Here is a 26,177-nt window from a genome sequence, read left to right on the forward strand (position 1 = left end):
TAGGCCGTTCTCTAACATGGGCTTAGGAAAGGTTATTTTCGCGGCAATCATTCACATTCCTCAGATCAAAGTCCCTTTTCCAGACACGCCTGAGCAGGTGTTCTGTCTGTTAGCAAGCAGAAAGCGTGTTCTGGAATCATGGACTCGATTTTCAAAGCGCAAACAAATGCTTGTGGAATGAATGGCCCCAGGTGGAATGAAGCTTGTTCTCTTTAATTCCTGAATGACCCGGGGACTAAGCAAGCCGCCGGTGGGGTGCATATGCTATTAAAGGTATTCCCCATTTCCCTCATCTTTCTCCCTTTGGGTTTATTTGTAAATCATACATCAATTTCCTTGCAGGGGTCAGTCCTGCCCCATCGCGCCCTGCAGCCAAGACGTGCCCTAACTGCCGGGACGCTGAAGGCCCCAGCCCGGCCTTCAAGTCCACCTGGCCTAGAGAGGGCCCCGCGGCTGGGATATGCCTCAGACCCGGGTTCCCGTTCCTCCCCCAACTGCCACTCGTTAGCTGTGTGACCGCGGCCAGCGCCTGCTCGGTCCTGAGCACGGTCCCAGTATCCGAAATGGAGCTGGTCCACGTCTGCCCCCTCTCCGCCCCGGCCGCGCCCCGCATACCCCGGAGCCTCCCGTGACAAACCCCTGACTGCAAAACCTGGACGCTGCCCCCCGCCTGGGAGCACGCCCCGCAGAGCCGGGGACTACCAGACCCGCACGCGGCACGTGACCTTCTCGCCCGCGCGGCTAGCCCGCCGGCATCGGGGCGTGGCCTCACAGGACAGCTCTACGGCGATTGGTCGGGGGCGGGGCCAGGCGGGCCGTAGCGGGCTGTGATTGGCCGGGGGCGTTCCAGGGCGTGGCCGCGAGAGGGGTGGCCGCGGGAGGGGCCGGAGGCGGCGGGAGTCACGGCTGGCTGTCCGTGCACCTGAGAGCCGACGCCCGGGTCTTCGAAGCTGCGCCCGCCGCCTTCCCCGTCGCCATGAGCCGCTTCAAGGTGTCCAAGTTCCGGCACATGGAGGCCCGGCCGTCCCGACGCGAGGTGAGCCCTGCCCGCAGGACCCGCGCCCCTGCCCCTCCCCCTCCCCAGACCCGCGCGGGGACCCCCGAGCCCTCCTGCCCCGGGGCGCCCCCTTCAGGCCTGGGCCCGGCGTCCGGGTTGTTCCGTCGCACCCGGAGGGCAGAGTCCGGCGCTGCCCGACCCGGTCTCTATCTCTCTCCTCTCGAGAGACCCGCGGTTCGCCAGCTCCCCCGCCTCGCCCTGGGACCCCCAACTGGTGTAACCAGCCCGACCCGGCGGAGGCCTGAGGCCTGCGAGGCTGCCTGCCTTCTCCGCTTCCGGTCGGCCTCACTGGGGAGCCGCGGCCGGGCGCTGCTGGCACCAGCTCCTCCCTGCCGCCCCGATCGGCCCTGCCCGGGGCTGGGGTGTGGAAGGATGCCTCTCTCTCCCCTGGCCTCCGCGAGTCCGGGTGTGTCAGCTGAAGAACAGGAGCCCCTCAGACAGAGGCGCGCCCCTCCCTCGGGCTTCCGCCGGCGCTTCCTTCTCTTGTGGCTGGCGCAAGAGCAGCTCTTCTCTTACTGGGGTGATGCTGCCAGGGGCTGGGTGGGGTCTGGGGAGGCCCAAGGAGGTGGAGCCCAGAGGAAGAGCTGAGCCAGGTGTTAGGGGGCGTCTCAGTCCCCCGGAAGGGCAGCCGGCCTGATGAGAGGTATGCTTTAGAGATGATGCCAGTCCTGGTCTGCTGCTCCCAATGTTATTTGGAAGGCTTAGGAACTGACCTCTAGTAACCCCATCAGGAGCAAAAGCACAGCAGGGTAGCCTGGGGCAGAAGCCCAGTTTTCATCCTCTGGACGATATTTCCTCTGTATTTCCCCTCTGCTCCTGAAACCACCACTGTGAACACGACCGCACTTTCCTTCCTCTGTACTGCCTACACCCCTGTGAGGGAGACAGCCAGCAAGCAGACAGGCCTTCAAGGGCACTGCAAGTTGTAGTAAGTGCCCTGAAGAACACAGGAGCTAAATGGCCACGTGGAGGTCATTCTTAGTACAGTGGTCAGGGTCAGCTGCAGGGAGGAGGTGACGTTTAAGCTGAGACCAGAAGGGTGAGAAGCAGCCAGATACAAGAAAAGTAGGGTGGAAAAGAGCCTAGCAGAGGAATGGAAGGTGAGCCCCGGGTGGATGGGGGGCAGTGTTGGGGAAGCAGGGTGTGTCACATGAGTCCAGAGCCGTCCTGCAGAGCTCAAGGACCACAGGAAGAAGTTGGATGGTTTTCTTTAAAAAAAAAAAAAAAGCTTTTAAAAACGTTTATTCGTTTTTGAGAGAGAGAGGCAGAACACAGGTGGGGGAGGGGCAGAGAGAGGGAGACACAGAATTTGAAGCAGGCTTCAGGCTCTGAGCTGTCAGTCCCCAGCCTGACGCGGGGCTCGAACCCATGAACCGTGAGATCATGGCCTGAGCCAAAGTCAGATGCTTAACCGACTGAGCCACCCGGGCCCCCCCAGTTGGGTGTTTTCTGAGTGCGGTTGGGAGCCATTAAAAGGTTGAAAGTGGAGAGCATTGGGTAGAGATTGGCTCAGATTTGCATTAATACCGTCTTTCTGAGTGCCATCAGCGCTCCTTGAAAGGATCTCGAGTATACTTGATGGGCCTTGGGGCTTGTCCCAGGTGGGCCTTAGTCCAGCAATGTAAACAGTTAAGCATGGGACCAGGGATTACAGAGAAGGCTTTAAGCACTTTAGGTTAGGGAGAGGGGAGGACAGGTGATCTGTTCTCCTTTTCAGAGATATTCCCCGTCACTCTGAACAGTAAACATGAATCAGCAGGAAAAAAAAAATGCAAGAAGGTAATGTTCTACCCACGGCAGGTGAACACTGAAATAGAAACTTGCACGATGGGGGTGGTTTCCGGCGTGCTGTGGGTGGGTGGGCTGGAAAACAAGGCCGCTCGGGTGTCAGGAAGCAGGCAGGAGTGTTGTACAGTGCTCTGATACCAACAGAGAAAACATGTGGGCCTTGTTGGTCTTAGTTTCAGAAAAAGTGCTCCTCTGCCCCTCGTCTGTGGGGGTGTTAACATTATCATCTTTTCGTGGAGGTGCATTGCTCACCTTTCTATGAGACTTTGTGGAGAGGCCTTGGTTCTTCCCCTTTCTGAGCTTGAGTGTTATCTCCTGGGGCTCGTAGGAGACGCCCCCTGTACTTGGTGGAGGCCTTCAGCAGTGCCCTGGAGGAAGTTGAGTCTAACTTCTGCCTTAGGTGCTCACTTCTGCTTTCTCTGCTTCTCTCTCTCCCTTTTAACAGAAACAGTCCCCTGACCACACACACTGTTCAGTTGGCTTCTTGACTTCATTTAGCCTGAGGTCACTTCTGACAGCCTTCTCACCCTTATTAGAGATTTGATTTAATAGACAAAATTGTTCCCTCTATGACTTAGGTTATTATTTCAGGAACGTTTTGAATATTCTAAGGGAGTGCGTGAATGGGGACAGGGTTGGATCTAAAGGAATGCATTTCTAGTGGTGCAGCTTTAAGGTCGAGTTCCCTGCATTATAACCCACCCCCTGCTTTAGTTATGATCAGAGGCCTGTCCATCACAATTCTTATTCTTTATTTTCAGGCCTGGATCGGTGACATTCGAGCAGGAACCACACCCTCGTGTGGGAACCATATCAAATCCAGCTGCCACTTGATTGCGTTTAAGTCTGACCGTCCAGGTAGGAAGGTGGACATAGATTCATATATTGTCATCCTAATTAGGATGGGGCAGAAGGGCAGACTCATTTCAGGTTGGAGGCTTAGGGGATCCTCATGGGGCTCAGAGGTCAGCACCATGAAGGGCCTTAGACCCCTACAAACTGGTCAAGTGCAGTAATCAGATTGATTTTGATTAGGGCATGTGTGTATACTTTGTATAAACTACACTGGCTGTGGGTTTGTTTGTTTTTGTTTGTTTGTTTTCCCCCTGGCTGTGGTTTTTAAGAGATTGGCCAGGAAGACACCGAGGGGACTGTCCCCTTTGTTTTCAGCTGATCCCCATATGCAGCCCCCTCCTCATCTGGGGGCCTGAGAATGGCTCAGGTCAGTAAGAACACCAAGATTTGAAAAGCTCCCTATGTCACTCGGGCCTTTTTTTTGCTAGCGTTAACTCAGACCTCAAACTGACAAAAATCGGGTACCTCTTTATCTCATATAAGTAAAAGGTCCAGAGGCTTTAGACAGAGCCATCTCTAGAGGCTCACATATGCCATTGGCCCTGACCTGTGTCCTGTCTTTTGGCCCCGGTGCCCTTGAGTGATAGCTTCTTTCTCAGGTAAAGCTGGGAAAAGGGGCAACCGGTGGCCCTAAGCTGGCCTCGTATGACCCACAATGCTAAAAAGACCACCTATTCCCCAGTGTCTTCTGTACATCTGATGTCACAGAAGGTTCTTGTAGGGGGTAAGAACCTAACTTTGGACTGACTGTGTCCAGAGGGTTATGATCTTATGATTGGTGGAGGCTCTGGAAAGGTCCAAGGCTGAGCTTTGGGTCTCATGTCCTCTGGGAGCCCTGGGCAGCAGACAGTTCCCATCAGGCCTGATGTCGGAGCCTCCATGTGTGTTTGACAGGTGTGCTGGGTATTGTGCCTCTGGATGGCCAAGGAGAGGACAAGAGACAGGTGGCCCACCTGGGCTGCCATTCAGGTGAGTGGAAACTGGACCCAGGAGGTCTGGAACTTGCTCCTCCCTCCCTGGGTGCAGGGACTCCTACGGTCTCATGGGTTCCCAGTCCCTCTTGCTGTCTTCACTGTGCATTTGTGCAGATGGTGTCCATATTGGAAGGCTGGGTCCTGGCTGGGAATTCCACTTGGGCGGAGAGAAGGGAAGCTGAGTGCTGCAGGTGGTTAAGCTGAGAAAGGGGGTTATGCACTGGCCAGCCCAGGCTCCAGGCTGATGCTGGCTCCCAATCACTGTAGAGGACTCAACCCTGTGGAGTTCTTAGCCCCTTGTGCTCTCCTGGAACCCAGAAGGCCACCCCTCACCACCAGCCATCCTCCCCAGCAGGGCTGCTTGGGGCCCTTCAGGGAGGGGTCTGGCTGGGCTACAGGGCTGCAGACAGGCCCTCACAAAGAGAGCTTTTGTCTGCTGCAGCTGCTTCTGGGGGCGCCCGGCAGCCCGCCTGGCAGTCCGCCCACTCCAAGAGAATGGCTTGCTCTCCCCGGACTGCGGCAGCCCTGGCCCAGCTGCCTCCTCTGTCCCTCTGCAGCTGCGGTGGAGGCTGTGGGCCAGTCCCTCTGGCTTGCTGGCGTTCCTGGCCGCCTGGCCGGCGACCTCGGCTGACAGAATGGGGCTGACCCTGGCTCCCCAGTCTGAGTGTGCAGCTCAGCATAGGGGTCCAGACGATGATGACGGCAGCTAACAGAGTGACGGTGGCCAAGATGGGTCAGCAGCCGTCTATGCACTAAGAACCTCGTCCACGTTTTCTCATCTAATTCTTTCTTTTTAAAAAAAATTTTTTTTTTAACATTTATTTATTTTTGGGACAGAGAGAGACAGAGCATGAACGGGGGAGGGGCAGAGAGAGGGGGAGACACAGAATCCGAAACAGGCTCCAGGCTCTGAGCCATCAGCCCAGAGCCTGACGCGGGGCTCCAACTCCCGGACCGCGAGATCGTGACCTGGCTGAAGTCGGACGCTTAACCGACTGCACCACCCAGGCGCCCCATCATCTAATTCTTTCTTAAAGCTCTTTACAACTTTACTGAGGTATCATTTATATTCCATTGATATTACTTGTTTTCAGCGAATAGTGTGATTACTTTTATTAAAGTTACAGAGGTAGGTATCTGTAACCCAGTGTTGGGACGTTTCCGCAAAGGGTCCTCGTGCCCCTTTGCAGTTACTTCATTTCCACCTCTGGTGCCAGTGGATCCTCTTCCTGCCCCTGCTGCCAGGGTCTTGGAGCTCCCTCCGCTGCCCGGCCAGCTGCTGTCTTTGTAAATAGTCTTGTGAGGACGTGGTCACGCCTCTTCATTGACATTCAGCCTGTGACTGCTTTCTCCCAGCAACTACACCATTGAGTAGTTGTGACAGAGACCGTCTGGCCCTCAAACCCTGAGATAGTTACTGCCTCCCCCTTTGCAGAAGACGTTCGCCAGCTTTTGCTCTACAGCGCAGCCTTTTCTGGACACTTGACATAAATGGAATTACACCACACGTAGTCTTTAAAATCTGGCCTCTTTCACTGAGTTTCGTGATTTGAGGTTCGTCTGTGTTGTAACACGTGGAAGAAGTCTGCTTTCTCATCCACTCTTACACCTTTTTTTTTTTTTTTTAATTTTTTTTTTTTCAACGTTTATTTATTTTTGGGACAGAGAGAGACAGAGCATGAACGGGGGAGGTGCAGAGAGAGAGGGAGACACAGAATCGGAAACAGGCTCCAGGCTCTGAGCCATCAGCCCACAGCCCGACGCGGGGCTCGAACTCCCGGACCGCAGGATCGCGACCTGGCTGAAGTCGGACGCTCAACCGACTGCGCCACCCAGGCGCCCCTCACTCTTACACCTTTTTGAAGTAGATTTTTAACCGTTTTTTAGCTAAGAAAACCGAGGCTTGAAGAGATCGGGAACCTGCCAACACCGGCACCGCGGTTGGCGGAGCCAGACTCGGAACCGGGTCTTGTGAGACCCCTGTGTGCTTGCTGCACTTGACCCATGGGGGAACTTCCCCGGGCTGCTGGTGTCTGTAGGTTGTACGGCCCCGTTACTGGGAGGGCTTTGAGGAGAAGCTGGACCAAGCCTCTTCTGAGGGCTGGTAGCTTCACCACGGCCTCAACTGTTGACCTTGCCGGCACACTGCTCCCGGGATAACTTTGGCTCCTGAGAACCTGCTTTGGAGACAGTGGCACACTCTGTCCTCTTAGGTGCGGTGGTGGGGGGCAGTGCGGTGGGCTGGCCTCTGGCTGCCTCCCTGCCTTTGGGGGTGCCTTCTGCCTCCTGGCTCAAGGCCAAGCACCCCTCCAGCCCAGCTGCCCAGGAGAGCAGACGGCTGGGAAGCGCTGAGAGAATAGTCCTGCGTTCTGGGCTGTGGGGCGGCTGGGTGCTTGCTCCGATCTGGGAGAGGCAGTGCGGTGGTATGCTGAGGATGTAGGTTCTGAAACCAAACTGCCCGCACAACCACCAGCCTGGCCCTTTCTTAGCTGTGTAACTCTGGGCTGGTTACTTAACCTTTCTGTCCCCATGCTCCGCTTGGGGATGATGCCACAGTGCCATCCCGAGGGGTGGTTGTGAGGATTTGGTGAGGTAAACGCACGTACGGAACACTGGCCTGTCAGCTCAGCTGTGCACTCGGGTCGACCCGGTTGCTGCTTCTCATCCCCTTGGGAATGCCAGGTGGCTCTCGCTGGCCACTGCCCTGTCCAGTGTGGAGCCCACGAGCAGGGTGGCAGTGTTCCAGGAGTCTGGACCAGGGCTGTCCCACGGGGTCCCTGTCTTCACTGCTCCTTGTCTTTGTCTCTTTTGGCCGGGGTGCCCGGAGTCTGGCTCTGGCCTGAGAGGAAAGCATACCTGCTTGACCCCACTGGGGCGGCAGGCAGCAGGGAAAGTCACCGTGCGCCTTGCTCTGGTGATGCAAGCCTGGCCATCATGCTCACACCCCCTGCTGGTTTCAGGAACTGTGGGTTTCCTCTCTGCGCTGTGGCTCACTCTGCGTGCCCCTATCTCCCTCTCCTGGCCTTCCGGAGCTGAGCAGTTCAGGTTCTTAGATTGCAAAGAACTGAGGCCAGCTCCAACTTGCTTTAGCCAAAAAGGGATTTGGAGGAAAGCTTCCAGAACTGAAAGCCTGGGGAGCTTCCAGAGCTGAAGGAGCAGCTGGATGTACAGGCCTTAGGAGGGTCCTGGCTAGGACCTGACGGCTCCTTCCCAGCTGGCTGCCCTCCCCCCAAGGCTAGTCCCTGAGGCACCCTGTCACCAGATCTCACTTCCTGGTTTAATTGCCTTATGAGAGCAGCTGGCTGCTCAGTCTCGGGTCAGGTGCCCTCAAGCCAAGTGTCAGCCCCGGTGGGACCTGAGGAGCAGAGAGCTCCTAGCCTAGGCCCGTCATCCAGGCCCCGCCTCCCAGATGTTCTAACCTGTTCTGGTCCTGCATATTCCCCAGGGCTCCCCATGCCTCCTCCACGAAGCTGCCCTGATGCCGTGACCCCTGACCTTGGGGTCCCCCTGCGTGCTCAGTCCATGTTTTGCCACGTCTGCAGAGACGTGTGAGGTGGTGAGGGTCTCCTAGGGCTGGGTGGCAACTGTCTGGTTTGTGAATACCTCGTGGGCCCAGAGCAGGGCTGGTACTTGCATTCATTCACATGTTGATGTGCTAGACCCCGCGTTGCATTCTGGGTTTTGAGCAAAGGCAGGTGCTCAGTAGTTTGAGGAGCTTTGTGTCTGTCATCCTGCTAGCTTCCTGACACAGGGCTTTGCCCGTTCTGGGGCATGTATATCACAGGCAGGGGTTTCCAGAAGTGCCTTTCCTTGTGGGCTTTCAGCCCGCCACCGTGTGGGCAGAGGTGTCCCCTGTGAAACCCTGGGCTGCGGTTCTCTGCCTTGGGGAGACATCACATCGGGCTGGAAACAAAGTTCTGGTGAGTTCTCATGAGGCCCATGTCAGTCGTTGTTCTCCCACAGACCTGGTCACGGACTTGGATTTCTCTCCCTTTGATGACTTTCTTCTGGCCACGGGTTCAGCTGACAGGACGGTGAGTGGAGCTGCTGGACGAGTTGCTCAATGCGCCTCCCCCTCCCCTCAAGGGCCTTCAGCCCCTCCACAGGCCTCCAGGGCTGGGCTAGCCCAAATTCTCACTTCTTTGATCTACACCAGCTCCCGTGAGCTTCCGTGTGCTTGCTGGGAGCTGTGGCCCTGACTTGCCATTCTGCTGCTTGGCTGCCTGAGGAGAGCAGGGCTGGGGTGGTGTGGGACATTGAGGAGACAGAGCAGAGCTCCACTCCGTGGCTCCTGTCTCCCCCACCCCCGCCTCTAATTACACCCTATGATCCTGGGCTGGATTACCCTGGCTTTCCTAACACAGGATACACAGCCTCTATGTCCAGGTACGACCCCTGGGGTTGGGGGCAGCCCTGGGCAAGACCAGCTGGAGGCTCTCCCCAGCCCTGGGCTCACCGACCTGCTGTTTCCCGTAGGTGAAGCTGTGGCGACTACCGGCCCCTGGCCAGGCACTGCCCTCGGTGCCGGGGCTGGTGCTGGGCCCCGAGGGCGTCCAGGTGGAGGTACTGCAGTTCCACCCCACCGTGGACGGTGTCCTGGTGAGTGCGGCAGGCACCGCCGTGAAGGTCTGGGATGTAACCAAGCAGCAGGCCCTCACAGGTACGGGCCGCGCTGGCCTTGCCCACCCTGGGCGGCCCCCCGGCTGGACGGCACTCCGTTGCTTTATGTTTTTGCTAACGTGAATTTTAAAATCTGTGTTAAAGTTTCATGTGTACGTGGTTTGAAAGGTGGTAAGATTCCGGCAGACGTATTACACATGCTCCATCCGTCCCCACTTCCTGTAGGCATCTGTTTTCATTTCATGTAGCTGTTTTTCTTCCATATGTCTAAATAACTTCCTCATACTGTTATTTCTCGAACTGTATGTCACTTCGATTTTGAAAACAAACGTCTGGCTGCTTCTTTGCCAGGCGGGGATTTTGCTCTCTTACAGCCCCTTCCCCCATGCTTCTCTCGATTTCACGACCTAGCCTGTCTTAGTCCATCCCGAGTCCAGCTGCTCTAACACACCACCACAGCCGGGGCGCTCATTTCTCGTGGTTCCGGAGGCTGGACGTCCAAGATCTGGGTGCCGGCAGGTTCCGTGTTTGGTGAGAACCCACTTCCTGGGTCACAGATGGTCGTCCTGGTGCTGTGTCCTCATGTGGTGGAAGGGACGAGGACACTCTCAGGGCCCCTTTCTTAGGGGTACTAATCCGGTTTGGGAGGCTTCACCCTTGTGACCTAATCACCTCTTTCAAGCCCTGCCTCCAAACACAGTGGGAGTTAGGCTTCAACTCGTAGGGCGATATAAACATTCAGACTACGCGTAGATGATGACAGTCTAGAGCCCGATTACTCAGTGAATGGTTACGACCCTGCACTGTGACCCCCACGGAGCCCTGGCGTTCTCTGGTGATGCCACTGAGTCGTTTCTGCCGAGGCCCTGACACGCTCGTCCCCTTTTTAGGGAAAAGACGCGAGGCTCAATGAGTTAAAGGACAGCCTTGCCTTCTAGAACTGTGCAGGGTGACCAGGGCGGGACACCAAGGTGGTGTCCCCATCTCTGGGGCTGGGACCCAGGGGCCAACCAAGGGCCCCCAGTAGCATAAACTACGCACAGAGAGCTCCTGGTATAGTCAAGGAGACCAGCTTAACCTTTGGCAGAGGTGAAGGTTACCAGGCAGGATGTCACTAGGGGGTCACCCAGCTGTAACTGCTGCGTCTCAGGTCCTCTCGTGCTGCCACTGTGCTGAGGGCCTTGCATGTTGCAGATGAGGTTAAACAACTTGACCAAGAACAAGGAGCAAGTGGGTGTCAGGGCTGGGACTGATCTTGGGGCAGTAAGCCCTGGCATAGTGGTCCTCTGCTGCTGCAGAACAAGTGATCACAAAACTTAGGGGTTTAAAACAATTAGGAGCATCTGTTTATGTCACAGTTTCTGAGGGTCCAAGATTTGAGAGCTGCTTAGCCGGGTGGTTCTGGCTAAGGGTCTCTTACGAGGCTACAGTTGAGACACTGGCTTCGTCATCTGAAGATGTGACTGGGGCAGGAGGCTCAGCTTCTCAGAGGGTTCATGGACACGGTGCTGGCTATGAGCAGGATGCCTCAGTCCTTGCCATGGGGCCTGTCCCTGGGCCGCCTGAGTGCCCCCACAGCATGGTGGCTGGCTGCCCCTGGTGGACAGTCTGGGTCTCTCTCCTTGCGTCCATAGCCTCAGGCGTCCCTTGGCTTGTACGTGGCGTCTTCTCCATGTCTTCGCATCGTCTTCCCTCTGTGCACGTCCAATTCTGTGTCCACATTTCCCTTTTCATGAGGACCAGTCATACAGGACTAGGGTCCACCGTAATGATACCAGCTTAACTTGATCTGCAAAGACCCCGTTTCCGGATAAAGTTATAGCGCAGGTGTTGAGGGTTAGGATGTCAGCATACTTGTTTGTTTTTTTTTAAGTTTGTTTATTTTTAAGTAATGTCTACACCCCACAGGGGCTCGAACTCATGACTCCCAAGATCCAGAGTCACATGCTCTTTCAATATTGCCAGCCAGACGTCCCAGCATCTTTTCGTGAGGGAGACAATTGAATCTATAATAGGAGGAGCATCAAAAAATTTGTGGATGTATTTCAAAAAAATTTTTTTAACGTTTATTTATTTTTGAGAGAGAGGGAGAGGGTGGAGGAGGGGCAGAGAGGTAGACACAGAATCTGAAGCAGGCTTCGGGTTCTGAGCTGTCAGCACAGAGCCTAATGTGGGGCTCGAACTCATGAACCTCAAGATCATGGCCTGAGCCGAAGTTGGATGCTTAACTGACTGAGCCCCTATGCCTATGTGCACATATTTCAAAACTGTCACACTGGGGAAGGAGCAGGGGTGGCCCAAGCAGAGTCCAAGGTGGGAATGTGTGTGGCTCAGCCACGGGGTGGTGTCACTTAGGTGGGGTGTGTTGGTGAGTGACCGGAAGTAACCCTGGGTGGGAAGTGAGAGCCCGTCTGAGGAGCAGGGAGCCTTAGAAGGTTTTTGAGTGCAAGCGTGGCCTGCTGAGGGCAGGGCTAAAGGGAGAAGTCCCTGGTGCAGTGCAGCGCCTGGGAGGACATGCACCTTGTGCTCTTCCCGCAGGAGAGGGGCCCTTGCAGCTCCGGCCTGCGCCCTGGGAAGTTATCCCCAGCCAGGTCCTCCTGCACCCGCTTCCCTGGTGCTCCCATTGCCCAGGGCAGGGTGGGGAGACACTAGACGCCCTCCTGACCTTGGCTGCTTCTCTACAGAGCTGGCGGCCCATGGGGACCTGGTGCAGGGTGCTGTCTGGAGCCGGGATGGAGCCCTGGTGGGCACGACGTGCAAGGTAAGCAGCTGGACAGTGAGACTTGTCTCCATGGGGGGGCCAGGGGGACCAAGGTCTTCTCTGAAAGAGAAAATGTGGGGTCTGCATACCTGGGAGATCCTCTTTCCAAAATTCTTTTCTCTGCCTTCTTGGAAGACCCATTTTCCAGGTGGGTTTTTGTTTTTGTTTTTGTTTTTGTTTTTTTGGTGTCAAGTTTTATTTCCCATTTGGTTCATTAGACAGTAAGTTCCAGGTGTTGGCCTGTGCTCTGCAGTCAGCGGGGGCCCGCTAGCCCCCAAGCAGCCCCTGCTGGAGGGCAAGGTGGTCGTGCAGCAGGGTGTGGTTCGCTTGCTCCGTCTCCGCTGGTATACGCCCCTTCCCAGGGACAGCGAGGTGGGGCCTCCCTCACTGAGGAGGAGGGGACTGGCGTTCCAGGCAGAAGCACCAGCGGGACAGGGTTCTGGGTTGGGGCTGTGACCTCCCCCTCTAATGAGAAGCCCTCTCTGCCCTGATTTGCATGCCCTTAGCTCGTGTGCAGCTCACAGAGTGAGAGGGAGGGAAGGAGGAGAGAGGCAGGAGATAGTCACCACCGGGAGTTTTTACTTTATGGTTACCAGAGGAGAGTAGTTTGTGCCTGTTTTACAAATTTGGCACAGGAGTGGAAAAGTAAAAAAAAATCACCTGTAATCCTCCCCCCCCCCCCCCCCCAGGGGCGATGTCTGTCACCATCTTGACATTTTTCTCTCTGAACTTTTCTTAGGCATGGTTTCCTGTATGTGTTGAGCTCGCACTCTCCATGTTTCTCTACCCTGTGTTTTACGTTCTGTGTAATATGTATGTTTTCCAGTTCATCAGTAATTGAATGAACATCACAGAAAATATTTTATCATTCAGATTTACGAGTTCACTTGAGTTATGCTATTACAAGTTATAACATCTGAATATATTTGTATACAGATTTTTTGGGGGGTTTTGTTTTTTGTTTGCAATGTGACTTTCTTAAATTAAAAAAAAAAAATTAAGATTATTCATTTTGAGAGACTGTGTGCACACACATGGGGGAAGGGCAGAGAGATGGAATAAGAGAGAATCCATAGCAGGCTCTGCACTGTTAACACAGAGCCCAACGTAGGGCTCGAACCCACAATCCGTGAGATCATGACCTGAGCCGAAACCAAGAGTTGGACGCCTAGCCAACTGAGCCATCCAGGTGCCCCTCAACATAACTTAAAAAAAAATTTTTTTTAACGTCTATTTATTTTTGAGAAAGAGGAGGAAAGAGAGAGAGAGAGAGAAAGAGAGAGCACGCACATGAACCAGGAAGAGGCAGAGAGAGAGAGAGAGAGAGAGAGAGGGAGACACAGAATCCAAGGCAGGCTCTGGGCTCTGAGCTATCAGCACAGAGCCTGATATGGGGATGGGGCTTGAACTCACAAACCGTGAGAGCCAAAGTCAGACGCTTAACCAACTGAGCGACCCAGTCGATGTGACTTTCTTAGCTTAGAAAGCTTAGGGGCCGGCAAACTTCTGTAAAGGACCAGATAGTACATACTTTGGGTTTTGCAGGCCACACTGTCTCTGTCGGTGCCGTTTTATAACAAGGAAGCAGCTACAGACAAATGTAAATGGTGGGCATGTCCACGTTCTAGTAAAACTGTAACTGCAGAATCAGATCTCGGGTTGTGGGTTAGATTTGGCTGACTTGGCCTGAGGGCCTTAGCTCCCTCTCCCCCCCACCCGCCACCCCGGGTCTAGATTTTTACCAGGGACATTGCTGGCTTGGAGGTTGTGAAGGTTTGTCAGCTGGTTGGTAGATTTTCCTGAGTTGTCTTCCAGAGGAGTAATGCCAGCCTCCTGGGGCTGTGTGTGGAGGTTGTGGTTCCAGCCTGGGCTTTGGGAGGGGACTTGGGTGTCTGTTCCGCCCTCTGAACCTGCTGCTCTGCCGCTTCTCATCCGAAACGTGGGGCAGCAGGAGCACCGGTCCCGCAGGCGGAAGCCCTGCCGCTGGGCCCCTGCCCTTCTCTGGCCTTAGAGCTCCTCCAGTGGGTGCCTGAAGGGCTCAGATCTGCAGCTGTGACAGAGGATAGTGGGATGATGCCTTGGCTTCCCCAGTAGCAGAGTGGCCCTGAGTGGATGAGGGCAGCATCCTCACGGGAGGTGCAGGTGTGGTCTCCACCAGTATGAATGTTCTGATGTTAACGGCCCTCGCCCGGACCGGCCTGCCTGGGGTATGGCTGTGGGGCTCAGGGCAAGCCGGGGCCACCTCTCTTAGAGCTCTCTCTGGCCACAAGGCTGCATGGCTTCCTGGTGAGGGGGATCCCGCCAGTGTCCACCCATGGCCTGCAGGTGTGACTTGGATGGTCCTTCACTTAAGAGCTGCGGCCCACAAGGCCAGTCCAGGCTGCAGCCTGGAGGGAGGTGGCTTCTCGGTCTTGCATCCACTGCCCCGTGTCAGCTCCAGGCCCCCAGCCCAGTTGCAGGTAGGATGTCTGAGAGTCAGGTGTCTAGAAGCTTGACATGGGTCACTTCCTGTGGAGCAGAGAGACCCCTCCCCTGAGCTCACAGCCCAGCACGGTGGTTTCTGGTTTCTGTGAGGCTACAAAGAGTTGGATTAGGATGCAGGCTTGTCTCCCAGGGCTCCTGCCGTGTGAGGAGGCAGCCAGGTGAGGAGTGCCAGCAAAAGGAGCTGCTGGCGACCGCCGGCGAAGGGAGGCGGGTGGGGCGAGGGCGAGTATGAGGCCAGCTGAGAGCAGTGGGCATGGGGGAGGGGGGGAATCCAGCAAGAGGGGGTGGAGCTGGGGGGGGGCATGGGGAGGCCATGAGGAGTGTTGCGGCCCCCAGGAGAGGGGGCAGTGCAGGTGCCAGGCCTCCGGGACTGGGGACGGGACTGGGTGACCCAGGGCAGGGAGGAGGGCCTAGAGCGTGGGAAGGAGGGTGTCAGCTCTGGGGAGTTAGCAGAGGGTTTACTGAGGAAGTGTGCAGCTGTCCAGGCACTCCTCCCCAGGGGTCTGAGCCCCATTTGCCTTCCAGTTTGAACGGTGGGGTGGGGGGGTGAAAAGTGACCCGGTCGCACAATGCCCCTCTGTGTCCTGCCACCTCCTGTCGGCGTGATGAGTCAGCTTCCTATAGGCTGTTGTCTCCTGAGGATGAGTGAGTGTGATGAGGCCACAGCTCGGTCCGGTGGAACTCTCCTGCCCCTCTCGGCCCAGGAGCCTGAGATTGTGGAGTAGGAACCACTGGTTCCCCACATGGGTGGCTGGAGTAGAGCCCTCCCTCACGCCCACCTCTGCTTTCCTGGACCTGGGTGCTCTACCTGTGGGGACACAGCACCTGACATTGCCGCGTCTGGGTGCAGCATCCTGGGAGGGACGCTGTCCTGCAAGGTGTGATCTCCACTCCCAGCTGTCAGTGGTGGCTGGGGGCCACCCCGGTCCTGAGTTTGCTGCTGCCCTCTCCTGTCAAGGGGCACCCTCAGGATCCTGGTCGGGGGTCTGAAATGCCAAAACCTTTGGGGAATGGTCCTGGGCCCCCCGTGACTGAAGGTCAGGAGGAGGTGTCCGTGGGTTTGTCCTGAGCACGTGGGGGAGCCAGTGAGGGGCCCGCCCTCCGCAGGAGGGAGCTCTGCTCAGACGGGTTGCAGGCTGGGCTCTAGGTTTATACACAGGACTGCCTGATTTGGGTACAGCGTGGGGGACACTCTGCTTCCTCTCGGGGTTTCCCCCTCTCCACACCATCTCCTGCTAACTGTCTGGTTCTGCCTCCCAGGACCCCTGATTTTACCGCAGAAGCCCCTTCCTGTTCTCTTCCCAGCTCCTCCAGCTGAGGGAAATTCAGCCAACCACTAGGGGGCGTGTCGGCCTCACGGATGGGCAGGCAAGCTGCCATCCCGCTCCACGTGGTCCGGTTGTGTCTGTGAGCCCAGTGAGGACATACACCTTGGCCACCCAGGGCCACCCCCTCTGCCGTGGCCCAGCAGGCCAGGCCAGCCTCCAGTGCTCAGTCTGACCCCTGGTGTGGATCCAGTGTTGAACCCCCTGCATTTGGTGGCCCAGCTGCCTTTGGGGAGCACCCATGCGGCAAGAATTGGGACTCTGACCTGTGAGACGTGTTGCTATCACTTGTCCTCGTCCTACCCGGGGCTTAGGGGTTTGCCCAGGTCACAGAGCCTGTAAGTGCTGGAGTCGGCATCCAAACCCAGGCCATCTGTCTCTCCACATGGCTCCTGGTGGGAGTGGCCCCTGTTGCCAGGAGACTTTCTCTCTCTCTCTCTCTCTTTTTGAAGTTTATTTATTGGGGCGCCTGGGTGGCTCAGTCTGTTGGGCATCTGACTTCAGCTCAAGTCGTGATCTCATGGTCACAAGGCTCATGCGTTCGAGCCCTGTGTCGGGCGCACTGCTGTCAGCAGAGAGCCTGCCTCTGATCCTCTGTTCCCTTCTCTCTCTCTGCCCCTCCCTGGCTCACGATCTCTGTCTCTGTCTCAAAAATAAATAAACATTTAAAAGTAAAGAAAATTTATTTACTCATTCTGAGAGAGAATACAAGAGGGGAAAGGGCAGAGAGAGAGAATCCCAAGCAGGCTCCTCACTGTCAGCACAGAGCCCAACGCGGGGCTCAAACCCACCATCCATGAGATCGTGACCTGAGTCATGAGTCAAGAGTTGGACGCTTAAATGCCTGAGCCAGCCAGGCGCCCCAAAGACGCATTCTCTCTTGCCCATAGTCTCTCAAGATCCTCTGTCTCTCGCTGTCTCTCCCTGTTGTCTGTCTCTCGCTGCCCTGTTTCTCCTCGATCTCTGGTTGTCCTCTGTCCCTCTGTCTCTCTGTCTCTCTCTGTTCTCTCCCTGTTCTCTGTCTCTGTCAGTCTGTGCCTCTCTCCATCTGTCTCCATCGTTCGCTCTTCTCTCGGCCTGGTGCTGTCCTGTGCACCTCTAGACAGCGTCCTCCTGAACTCAAGGCTGTGGGTGGTGCCGCACAGCACGGCTGATCCTGGGGCGGGGCCTGGTTCCCGCATGGCACGTAGCAAGTGCTCTGTGAACTGCGGCTGGGAAGACTTTGACAGGAGTGACCCAAGGACCCTGGGACCCTGCCAGCGTGTCAGGAAGTCCTGGGCCTGGCCCTCTCTGTTGTTCACTTGTCCACTTGTCCAGCACTCACCCGCTGCCCCCTCCATTCCCACTGTCTGGTCTCCTGGCATGACCTTGTCTTCCCCTTCATGTCACGTGTCAGCAAGTTCCTGTTTCCACATTTTTGTTCATGCATTTCCACCTCCTTTGAATACCTTTCCCTTCCCAGTGCAAGCTCTGCCTGTCCTTCAGGGTTCATCTCAGCACCCAAGCGGGAACCAGGCAGAAACTGAGCAGCTAGTACCTGGTACCTGGGGTTCTCATGTCCCTCCTCCCTGTCTGGTCTCGCGTTGGTTGGAGTGGTGCATTTGCTGTAGGTAAACCGCTGTTGCTGCGTGAACTGAAGGTCACAGTTTACACGAGGGCTCACTCTGGATGATGCATTGTAGGGGTTTTGACGAACGCACGACATCACGTGCCCACCGTGACAGCATTGTGCAGAATAGCTTCGCCGCCCTAAAGTGCCCTGTACTTCACCCATTCACCATCCCCCTCCAAACTGCTGGCAACCACTGATTCTTTTGCTGTCTCTCAAATGTTATTTGCCTTTTTGCGGATGTCATGTAGTTGAAATCATACAACACACAGCCTTTCCAGATTGGCTTCTTTCCCTTAGTCAGTTGCACTCGTGGGCCCTCCATGGCTTTTTGTGGACCAAGAGCTACTTCTTTATGGTGGTAAAAAACGCATCATAAAATTTGCCATCTTAACCATTAAAAAATTTGTTAACACTTACTTTTGAGAGAGAGAGCACACGTGTACATGAACACGTGTAAGTTGGGGAAAGGCAGAGAGAGGGAGACAGAGGATCCGAGGCAGGCTCCATGCTGTCAATGCAGAACCCACCGTGGGGCTCAAACCCACGAACCGTGAGATCATAACCTAAGCTGAAATCAAGAGTTGGCCGCTTAGCCGATGAGCCACCTAGGCGCCCCTTGAGCATTTTTTAAATATACGGTAATGTTAAGTTTATTTACATTGTTGTGAAACAGGTCTCCTGAACCAAAACTCTATACCCATTAAACAACAATGTCCCGGGGCGCCTGGGTGGCGCAGTCGGTTAAGCGTCCGACTTCAGCCAGGTCACGATCTCGCGGTCTGTGAGTTCGAGCCCCGCGTCGGGCTCTGGGCTGATGGCTCAGAGCCTGGAGCCTGTTTCCGATTCTGTGTCTCCCTCTCTCTCTGCCCCTCCCCCGTTCATGCTCTGTCTCTCTCTGTCTCAGAAATAAATAAACGTTAAAAAAAAAAAAAAAAAAAACAATGTCCCTTTGCCCCCTCTCCCCGCTAGCCCTCAGTAACCGCCATTCTGTTCCCCGTGTGTGATTTGAGCTACCTTAAATACCTCGTGTAAGTGAATCATAGACGATTTGTCCTTTTGTGGCTGGCCTACTTCATTTACCCTAATGTCCTGGAGGTTCATCTGTGTTGTGCTATGTGACAGGATGTCCTTCTTCAGGCTGAATACCATCCCATCGTATGTGGGGACCACATTGTGTTTATCTGCTCATCTGTCAGTGGGCTCTTGGGCTGCCTCCACCTCTTGGCTGTCGTGAATAATGCTGCAGTGAGTGCTGTGAATAATAATGTGAATAACGAACATGGCCACCCTCTTGGTGACCCTCTTCCCGGTTCTCTCAGTATACGCTAAGAAGTGGAATCGTTGGATCATAAGGTAATTCTGTTTTTACTTTTTTGAGGAGCTGCAGCTCTCTTTTCCACAGCGGCCACACTGTCTTACGTTCCCACCGACAGTGCACAAGGCTCCCAGCTTTTGCACTTCCTCCCCGGCCCTGGGTCTTTGATAGTAGCCATCCTAATGGATGTGAGGTGGTATCTCAGTGTGGTTTTAGTCCTCATTTCCCTGGTGATTAGTGATGGTGAACGTCTTTTCATATATTTGTTTGCCATTTGTATATCTTCGAAGAAATATCTGTTCAAATCCTTTGCCCCTTTTTTACACCATGTTTACTTTTGAGAGAGGGAGAGAGAGAGAGAGAGCAAGCGCACGTGGGAGAGGGGCAGAGAGAGGGGGGGACAGAAGTATCCGAAGCAGGCTCCGCAGCAAGCCTCAGGCGAGGCTCCAACTCACGAACTGTGAGATCATGACCTGAGTCAAAGTCAGATGCTCACCTGACTGAGCCACCCAGGTGCCTTTGCCCATTTTTTACATACAGGTATTTGATTTTGTTGTTGTTGTAGGAGTTCTTCATGTATATATATATTTTTTTAATTTTTTTTTTCAACGTTTATTTATTTTTGGGACAGAGAGAGACAGAGCATGAACGGGGGAGGGGCAGAGAGAGAGGGAGACACAGAATCGGAAACAGGCTCCAGGCTCTGAGCCATCAGCCCAGAGCCCGACGCGGGGCTCGAACTCACAGACCGCGAGATCGTGACCTGGCTGAAGTCGGACGCTTAACTGACTGCGCCACCCAGGCGCCCCATCTTCATGTATATTTTTTTAAGTTTATTTAGTTATTTATTTTGAGAGAGAGGGAGTGCGAGTCGGGGAGGATTAGAGAAAGGGGGAGAACCTCAAGCAGGCTTCGCGCTATCGGCACAGAGCCCATGTGGGGCTCAAACTCATGAAACCGTGAGGTCATGACCTGAGCGGAAACTAAGAGTCAGACAGGCGCCCCTTCAATATATTCTTTTTTTTTTTTTAACTTTTTTTTTTAACGTTTATCTATTTTTGAGACAGAGAGAGACAGAGCACGAACAGGGGAGGGGCAGAGAGAGAGGGAGACACTGAATCTGAAACGGGCTCCAGGCTCTGAGCTGTCAGCACAGAGCCCAACACGAGGCTCAAACTCACAGACCGTGAGATCATGACCTGAGCCGAAGTTGGACGCTCAACCGACTGAGCCACCCAGGCACCCCAATATATTCTTGATATTAACCCCTTACCAGATCTGTGATTTGCAAACATTTTCTCCCATCCCTTAGGGCAACCTGTCTTTTGACTCTGTTGATTGTGTCCTTTGAAGAACAGAAGTTTCATGCAGTCCTGTTTGTCTGCTGTTGGCTTTGGTTCCCTGTGCTTTTAGTGTCCTTTGCAAGGAGTCATTACCAAATCCGATGTCATGAAGCTTTTCCCCAACGTTTGCTTCTGGGAGTTTTATGGTTTGGCTTCTTCCTTCTTTTCTTTATCACGGAATAGTATTCCATTGTATGAATGTGCCGCAGTTCATCTGTTCACCTGTTGAGGGACCTGTTGATTGCTTCCATTTTTTTTTGCAACTTTTAAAAGTGCCGTGAATGTTTATACCAGCATACGTTCTTAACTCATTTGGATAAATTCTTAGGAGTGTAATCGCTGGATCATACAGTTAAGAGTTATCTGTAGCTTTGTAAGAAACTGCCAGACTGCCTTCTAAAGTGGCTATTACGTTTGCATTCCCATCAGCAATGAGTAAGAGTTTCTGTTCCTCCCTAATCTCTCCAGCATTTGGTGTTGTCATTTTGTAAAAAAAAAATTTAGCCATTCTAATAGGTGTGTGGTGGTAACTTGTTTTAGTTTGTAATTCCCTAATGAGACATGATGTGAAACAGGTTTTCCTGTATTCATTGTTCATCGTGTGTATCTTTTCTGATGAGGTGTTTGTTTAGGTCTTTTTCCCATTTGTTCATTTGGGTTATTTTCTTATTTTTAAATAGAATCTTACTTTTTTAAATTTTTCTAATGTTTTAAGTGTTGTGTATTTGGGGTACAAGTCCTCTCTCAGATAGGTGCTTTGCAGGTAGTTTCAGCCTGTGGCTTGTCTTTCCTTTTTCTTAACAGTGTCTCTATAGACCGGAAGTTTATGATTTTAATGAAATCCAGTTTTTTGGTTTTTTGGTCACGTTGTATAGATGCAACACCAACACTTTTGATATTGTATCTAAAACTTCATTGCCAAATCCAAAGTCACCTAGATTTTTCTCCTGTGTTATCTTCTAGGGCTTTTGTAAGTTTGCATTTCACATGTAGGTCTGTGATCCATTTTGAGTTGGTTTTTGTAAAAGATGTAAAGTCTGTGTCTAGATTCACCTTTTCACATGTGAATGTGCACTTGTCCCAGTGCTGTTTGTTGAAAAGACTGTCTTTTCTCAATTGTGTTGCCTTCAGTCCTTTGTCAGAAATCAGTTGACTGTATTTGTGTGTGTTTGGCTTTTGGCTTTGTCCAGCAAAGCCGAGGATGACAGCAGAAAGGATTACTCAAGACTCCGAGCAAGAGGTGAGAGGGAGGCTAGGGGAAATCTTCCTGCACTGCTCCCATCTCCCCGGCTCCCACATTTATCAGGCATAACTATAGGGAAAACATTGTGCAGTATGCCAGTGGCTGCGGGCAAAAAAACAAAAACAAAAAACAAAAACAAGAAGAAACAAGACAACAAAAAAACAAGAAAGCAGGCAAAAAAACAACAACATGGCATTCCAAAGACTACAAAAGAGCAGATGCTGAAAGCAAGGTGGAGAATAAGATAAGATACCCCGTTGATAACAGGGTCTAGGGAATTCCCGAGCCCGGGCAGGACCCACCCCCTGTATACAGATTAACTAGATACACGTCTGCTGTTTTCAGCAAGGCCAGAAAGTACTGTTCTGCTTTGCAATGCATTCCCTTTAATCTCCTTAACCAGGACATAGCTATTTGATTCCCCACATTCGTGGGGGTCTGTTTCTGGGCCTTCCGTTCTGTTCCTTTGATCTATTTGTCTATCCTTATGCCAGTACCACATTGTCTGATTAATGTAGCTTTAAAGTTGGGTACTATTGGTCCTACTCACTTGGTCTCCTTCAGTATTGCCTGGGCCATTCTGAATCTTATGCCTGTTCATATAAACTGTAGAATCGGTTTGTCGATAAGCACAACATAAGTTGCTGGAATTTTCACTGGCATTTCATTGAATCTGTAGATCAAGTTGGGAAGAGCTGACGTCTTGACGATATTGAGTCTTCCTGTCCATGAACGTGGAATATTTTTCCGTTCATTTAATTCTTTGATTCCTTTCATTAGAGTTTTGTAGTATCCTTCCCATAAATCTGGTGTGTATTTTGTTAGACGTATAGCTATGTGTCTCATATTGTTTGATGCTGATGTGAATGGTATTATGTTTTTAATTACAAATTCCAGTTTATTGCTGCTTCATTGTTTTTCAAAATATGAAAATATGAATCCATGCTGATTGAAACAAAGTGAAACTGTGCTAAGATGGAAAAAAAAGTAAAACCTACTTACCCTCCGCCTTCCTCCTCCCCAGCACCCAGCCTTAATGCACAGCCCACACTGTTTAAGACCTTTCTCCTTGCTTAGCCAGCTCGCAAAAGTTACAGGAATGTGGTCAGATATGGATTTTTGTTTATTTTTACCACAGCAGAATCACACCACGTATGTTATTCTGCACCTTCTTTGTAGTGCTTAATAGTTTGTCGTGGCCAAGGCGTTAAGTAGGCAGGGAATGCAGGTTCTACTCCTTCTCTTCTCCGGTTCTTTATGCATGGATGTTTGTGGGCTTTTAAAGGGTTTTTTAGGGGCGCCTGGGTGGCGCAGTCAGTTAAATGTCCGACTTCAGCCAGGTCACGTTCTCGCGGTCCGTGAGTTCGAGCCCCGCGTCAGGCTCTGGGCTGATGGCTCAGAGCCTGGAGCCTGTTTCCGATTCTGTGTCTCCCTCTCTCTCTGCCCCTCCCCCGTTCATGCTCTGTCTCTCTCTGTCCCAAAAATAAATAAACGTTGAAAAAAAAAAATTTTTAAAAAAAAGGGTTTTTTAATGTTTAGTTATTTATTTTGAGAGAGAGAGAGCGCACACGTGCACACATGGTACACAGAGGGAGGAGCAGAGAGAAAGGGAGACAGAATTCCAAGCAGGCTCTAAAGTCAGTGCAGGGCCTGATGCGGGGCTTGATCTCATGACTGTGAGGTCATGACCCGAGCCGAAATCAAGAGTTGGACGCTTAACTGACTGAGCCACCCAAGTGCCCCGCTATGCACGTACCTTTGTACACACAGATCAATTATTCTACAGGAATAAAGTCCTTATTATAAGGGTATGGTACTTTATTACAATACACATACATATCTTTTGATCTACTCCCATCTCCACCCTTAGGTAACCTGAGTCAGTAACTGTATGCTGAGTGATGGTTAGGATGTGTCAGCTCACTGTCCTGGTTAGACACCAAGTTCTTTAAGTGTAGAAATGACGTCATCTTTTACACCTCTCTGGGCTGGGCTGGGTACAGGGCAAAACATTTGCTAGCTGGTAGCCTAGAATTTGGTTTAGTTTCTTTATCTATGAGGGGGTCGTGGTGATAGGACTGTTTCATAAGATGTTTGGAAGCACGGAGAGAGATCATGTGTGTTAGCGGGCCTGGTACATAGTACGTGCTCAGGAAATGTGAATTCTCACTGAGTTCTCTATTGTGGGTGACTGGGGCAGGAAAGGGGACCTGCCCCCTGCAGTGAGAAGAAGGAACCAGGCTGGGGAGGTCTCCCCTGGTGCGTGATGCCAGCTCTGTGTACTAGGGTGTGGGACCATGACAGCCTGTGGGTGGAGGGGACATCTGGCCCCTGAGGACGCTGCCTGTCCTAAGTGTGCTCTATTTACTCCTCTCTGCTTTCCCAGGACAAGCAGCTGAGGATCTTCGACCCCAGAGCGAAGCCCAGGGCCTCCCAGGTGAGTTGTGTGGGCAGGGGGCTGGGTTGAGGCCCTAGTGCCTCCAACAGGTGCCGGCCGGGACAGGCTCTGCCTCTTGGCAGAGATTCTGCCACACCCCACGCCCCTGGCCAAGGCCTTGTGAGTGTGAAGGGGTCACCTGGGAGGTGGGCTCCTGCTGCTGGCAGCTCTTTCCGGGAGGCATGTTCTGAGTCCTGGGAGTACCTGGCTTTGATCACAGGGTGCGGTGCAGCCAGGCTGTCCACAGGCATCCAGTGGAGGCATCCTGTGGCTTTAGGAAGCTAATTTCAGAATCCAGCTTCCTCTCCTCCTTTGAGACCCCCATCCCCCCTACCTTTCCTGGCACAGTTGGCAGAAGCCAGCCTCAGAGGAGCCAGAAAGACACAGCTGCCCACCTTGTACCCGTCCAGTCTCACAGCCAGTGGACTCTCACTCTGCTCCTTTGGGTCTGTGGGATCTAGGCACTGAGCCTGTTTCATTTGTGTCTGTGATGGTGCTTGGGGTGCATGTGGCCCTTTGAGTGCTGAGCGGGGGTCTGGGTTCTGGGTTCATGCTATAGCCAGTGAGCCACTGGGGAATCATTCATTCATTCATACATTCATTCATTTGACATTGGCTCAGTGTCAGGCACGTGATGAAGGGGGCCTGTCACCTGGGCTATGGGAAGCCATTCGAGTTTTAGCCGAAAGTGAGGTGAGCAGATTTACATTTAAAAAAAGTATTTACTTATTTTTGAGACAGAGCATGCGCATACACAGGGGAGGGACAGAGAGGGGGAGACGGAGGATCTGAAGCAGGCTCCACGCTGACAGCAGAGAGCCCCATGTGGGGTTCGAGCCTACGAACTGTGAGATCATGACCTGAGCCAAAGTCAGACGCTCAACTGGCTGAGTGCAGCCAGGTGCCCTGCTCAGATTTACATTAAAAAATTTTTTTTCTAGGGGCTCCTGGGTGGCTCAGTCGGTTGAGCGTCTGACCTTGGCTCAGGTCATGATTTCACGGTTCATGGGTTAGAGCCCCACATCAGGCTCACTGCTGTCAGCCTGCCAGCTCAGAGCCCGCTTTGGATCCTCTGTCCCCCTCTCTCTGGCCTTCCCCCGCCTTGCACTCTCCCCCAAATAAATAAATATTAAAAAAGAAAAAGTATTTTTTAGAAGTTGAAGAGGCTTCTTTCCTGAGGAAGGTAAAGATCAGGGCCCTGCTGATAGCTCAGGGGAAGAGCTCCGCAGCAAAGCCCCAGGCCCATCACAGATACCCTTTCCCCATCCCTAGGACTTGTTCCCTACCAGGGGTAGAGGGCACTTTGTCAGCCTACACCTGACCAGCAGTAGCCAGGGATGGCAGGGCTTTCCTCCCCCACCCCCACCCTGCACCCGTAGCACGTGTGTGTGCACGCGCACACACGGAATCCCCTTCAGGTAGGCCGTAGCAGCTTTTGGCCCCAGACGGCCCAGTCTGTTCCATTTCTGACTGGCTGAAGACCGGATGGAGGTCCCGTCCTGACAGGTGAGCCAAGCCAGGCAGGAGTGGTTTTAGCCCACTCCCCACTCCACTCCCCAGCGGCCCTGCTTCCCAGGGAAGTTGGCTTATGGTTTGTGGCCCCGTGGCTGTCAGGGCAGCAGAGTCTCAGAGCAGTGCAGGTATGATCAGGGGGCTTTGCTGGAGCTTTCTGTGCTCAGAAAGGGGGGTCCCAGGGCACTGTGCATAGTACCCCCGTTCCTGCCCTGAGTGGGCAATGAAGGGCCAGCTCCCCCAGCCTGAACATTTTCTTCCTTCCCTGCCTCCTCCGCCAGCAAAGGGGGGTGGGGGACCATGATGGTGCCGAGGTGGAGACAGAGTGGCTGCCGTCCAAAGGGCTCCAAGTTCCTAGAAGAGGGGGGAGAGGATCTCGTTCTGGAGGAAGCCCCCCTGAATGGGGCTTCTGGGCCAGGGAGACCTGGGAAGAGCGTGGGTGGCTCCTGCCCCCTCGCAGCTGCTGGGCTGGTGCCTGTGCTCTGCCGCTGGTGCGCTGGTGCGGGGGCAGTAGGGCCTGGAACGCTGCCCTCCTCATGGCCCTGCCCCCCACTTCCGCCCAGGGCATCTGGCCCACACCTGGCTTCTATTAGGAAAACCGCTGCTGGCGGCCAGGGTTGGTGTGAGCTGAGGGGCCGGCTCAGGGGAGAGGCCTTTGGGGAGCTCCTTCTTTGGAGATCCTCCTTCCCCAGTAGAAGGGGGGCTTTGTTGGGGGAGTCATGGGAGGATGCGCTGCCCTCCCTGCCCCGTTGGCTGTCACCGTAGCATGGAGGCTGGTGGGGAGCCCTGGGGGGGGTCCACCTCCTGCTGCCTCTTTGGGCCCTGTGTGACCTGAGTTTGAGTCAGGGGAT

The 26,177-nt window shown here is 53.7% G+C and overlaps 1 protein-coding gene across 1 annotated transcript in view; it reads left to right on the forward strand.

Moving 5' to 3' along the window:
* The first annotated feature begins 865 nt into the window (after positions 1-865).
* LOC123589134 (coronin-7) overlaps positions 866-26,177 on the forward strand; it is a 57,800-nt gene continuing 32,488 nt past the window's right edge. The window contains exons 1-7 of the mRNA XM_045460798.1: positions 866-1,036; positions 3,607-3,703; positions 4,595-4,669; positions 8,638-8,708; positions 9,151-9,334; positions 11,979-12,055; positions 23,764-23,814. Of these exons, the coding sequence (XP_045316754.1) occupies positions 977-1,036; positions 3,607-3,703; positions 4,595-4,669; positions 8,638-8,708; positions 9,151-9,334; positions 11,979-12,055; positions 23,764-23,814 (615 nt within the window). The 5' untranslated portion in view covers positions 866-976. The remainder of the gene's footprint in view (positions 1,037-3,606; positions 3,704-4,594; positions 4,670-8,637; positions 8,709-9,150; positions 9,335-11,978; positions 12,056-23,763; positions 23,815-26,177) is intronic.

This window comes from Leopardus geoffroyi, chromosome E3 (genome assembly GCF_018350155.1).
Source record: "Leopardus geoffroyi isolate Oge1 chromosome E3, O.geoffroyi_Oge1_pat1.0, whole genome shotgun sequence".
Lineage (NCBI taxonomy): Eukaryota > Metazoa > Chordata > Mammalia > Carnivora > Felidae > Leopardus > Leopardus geoffroyi.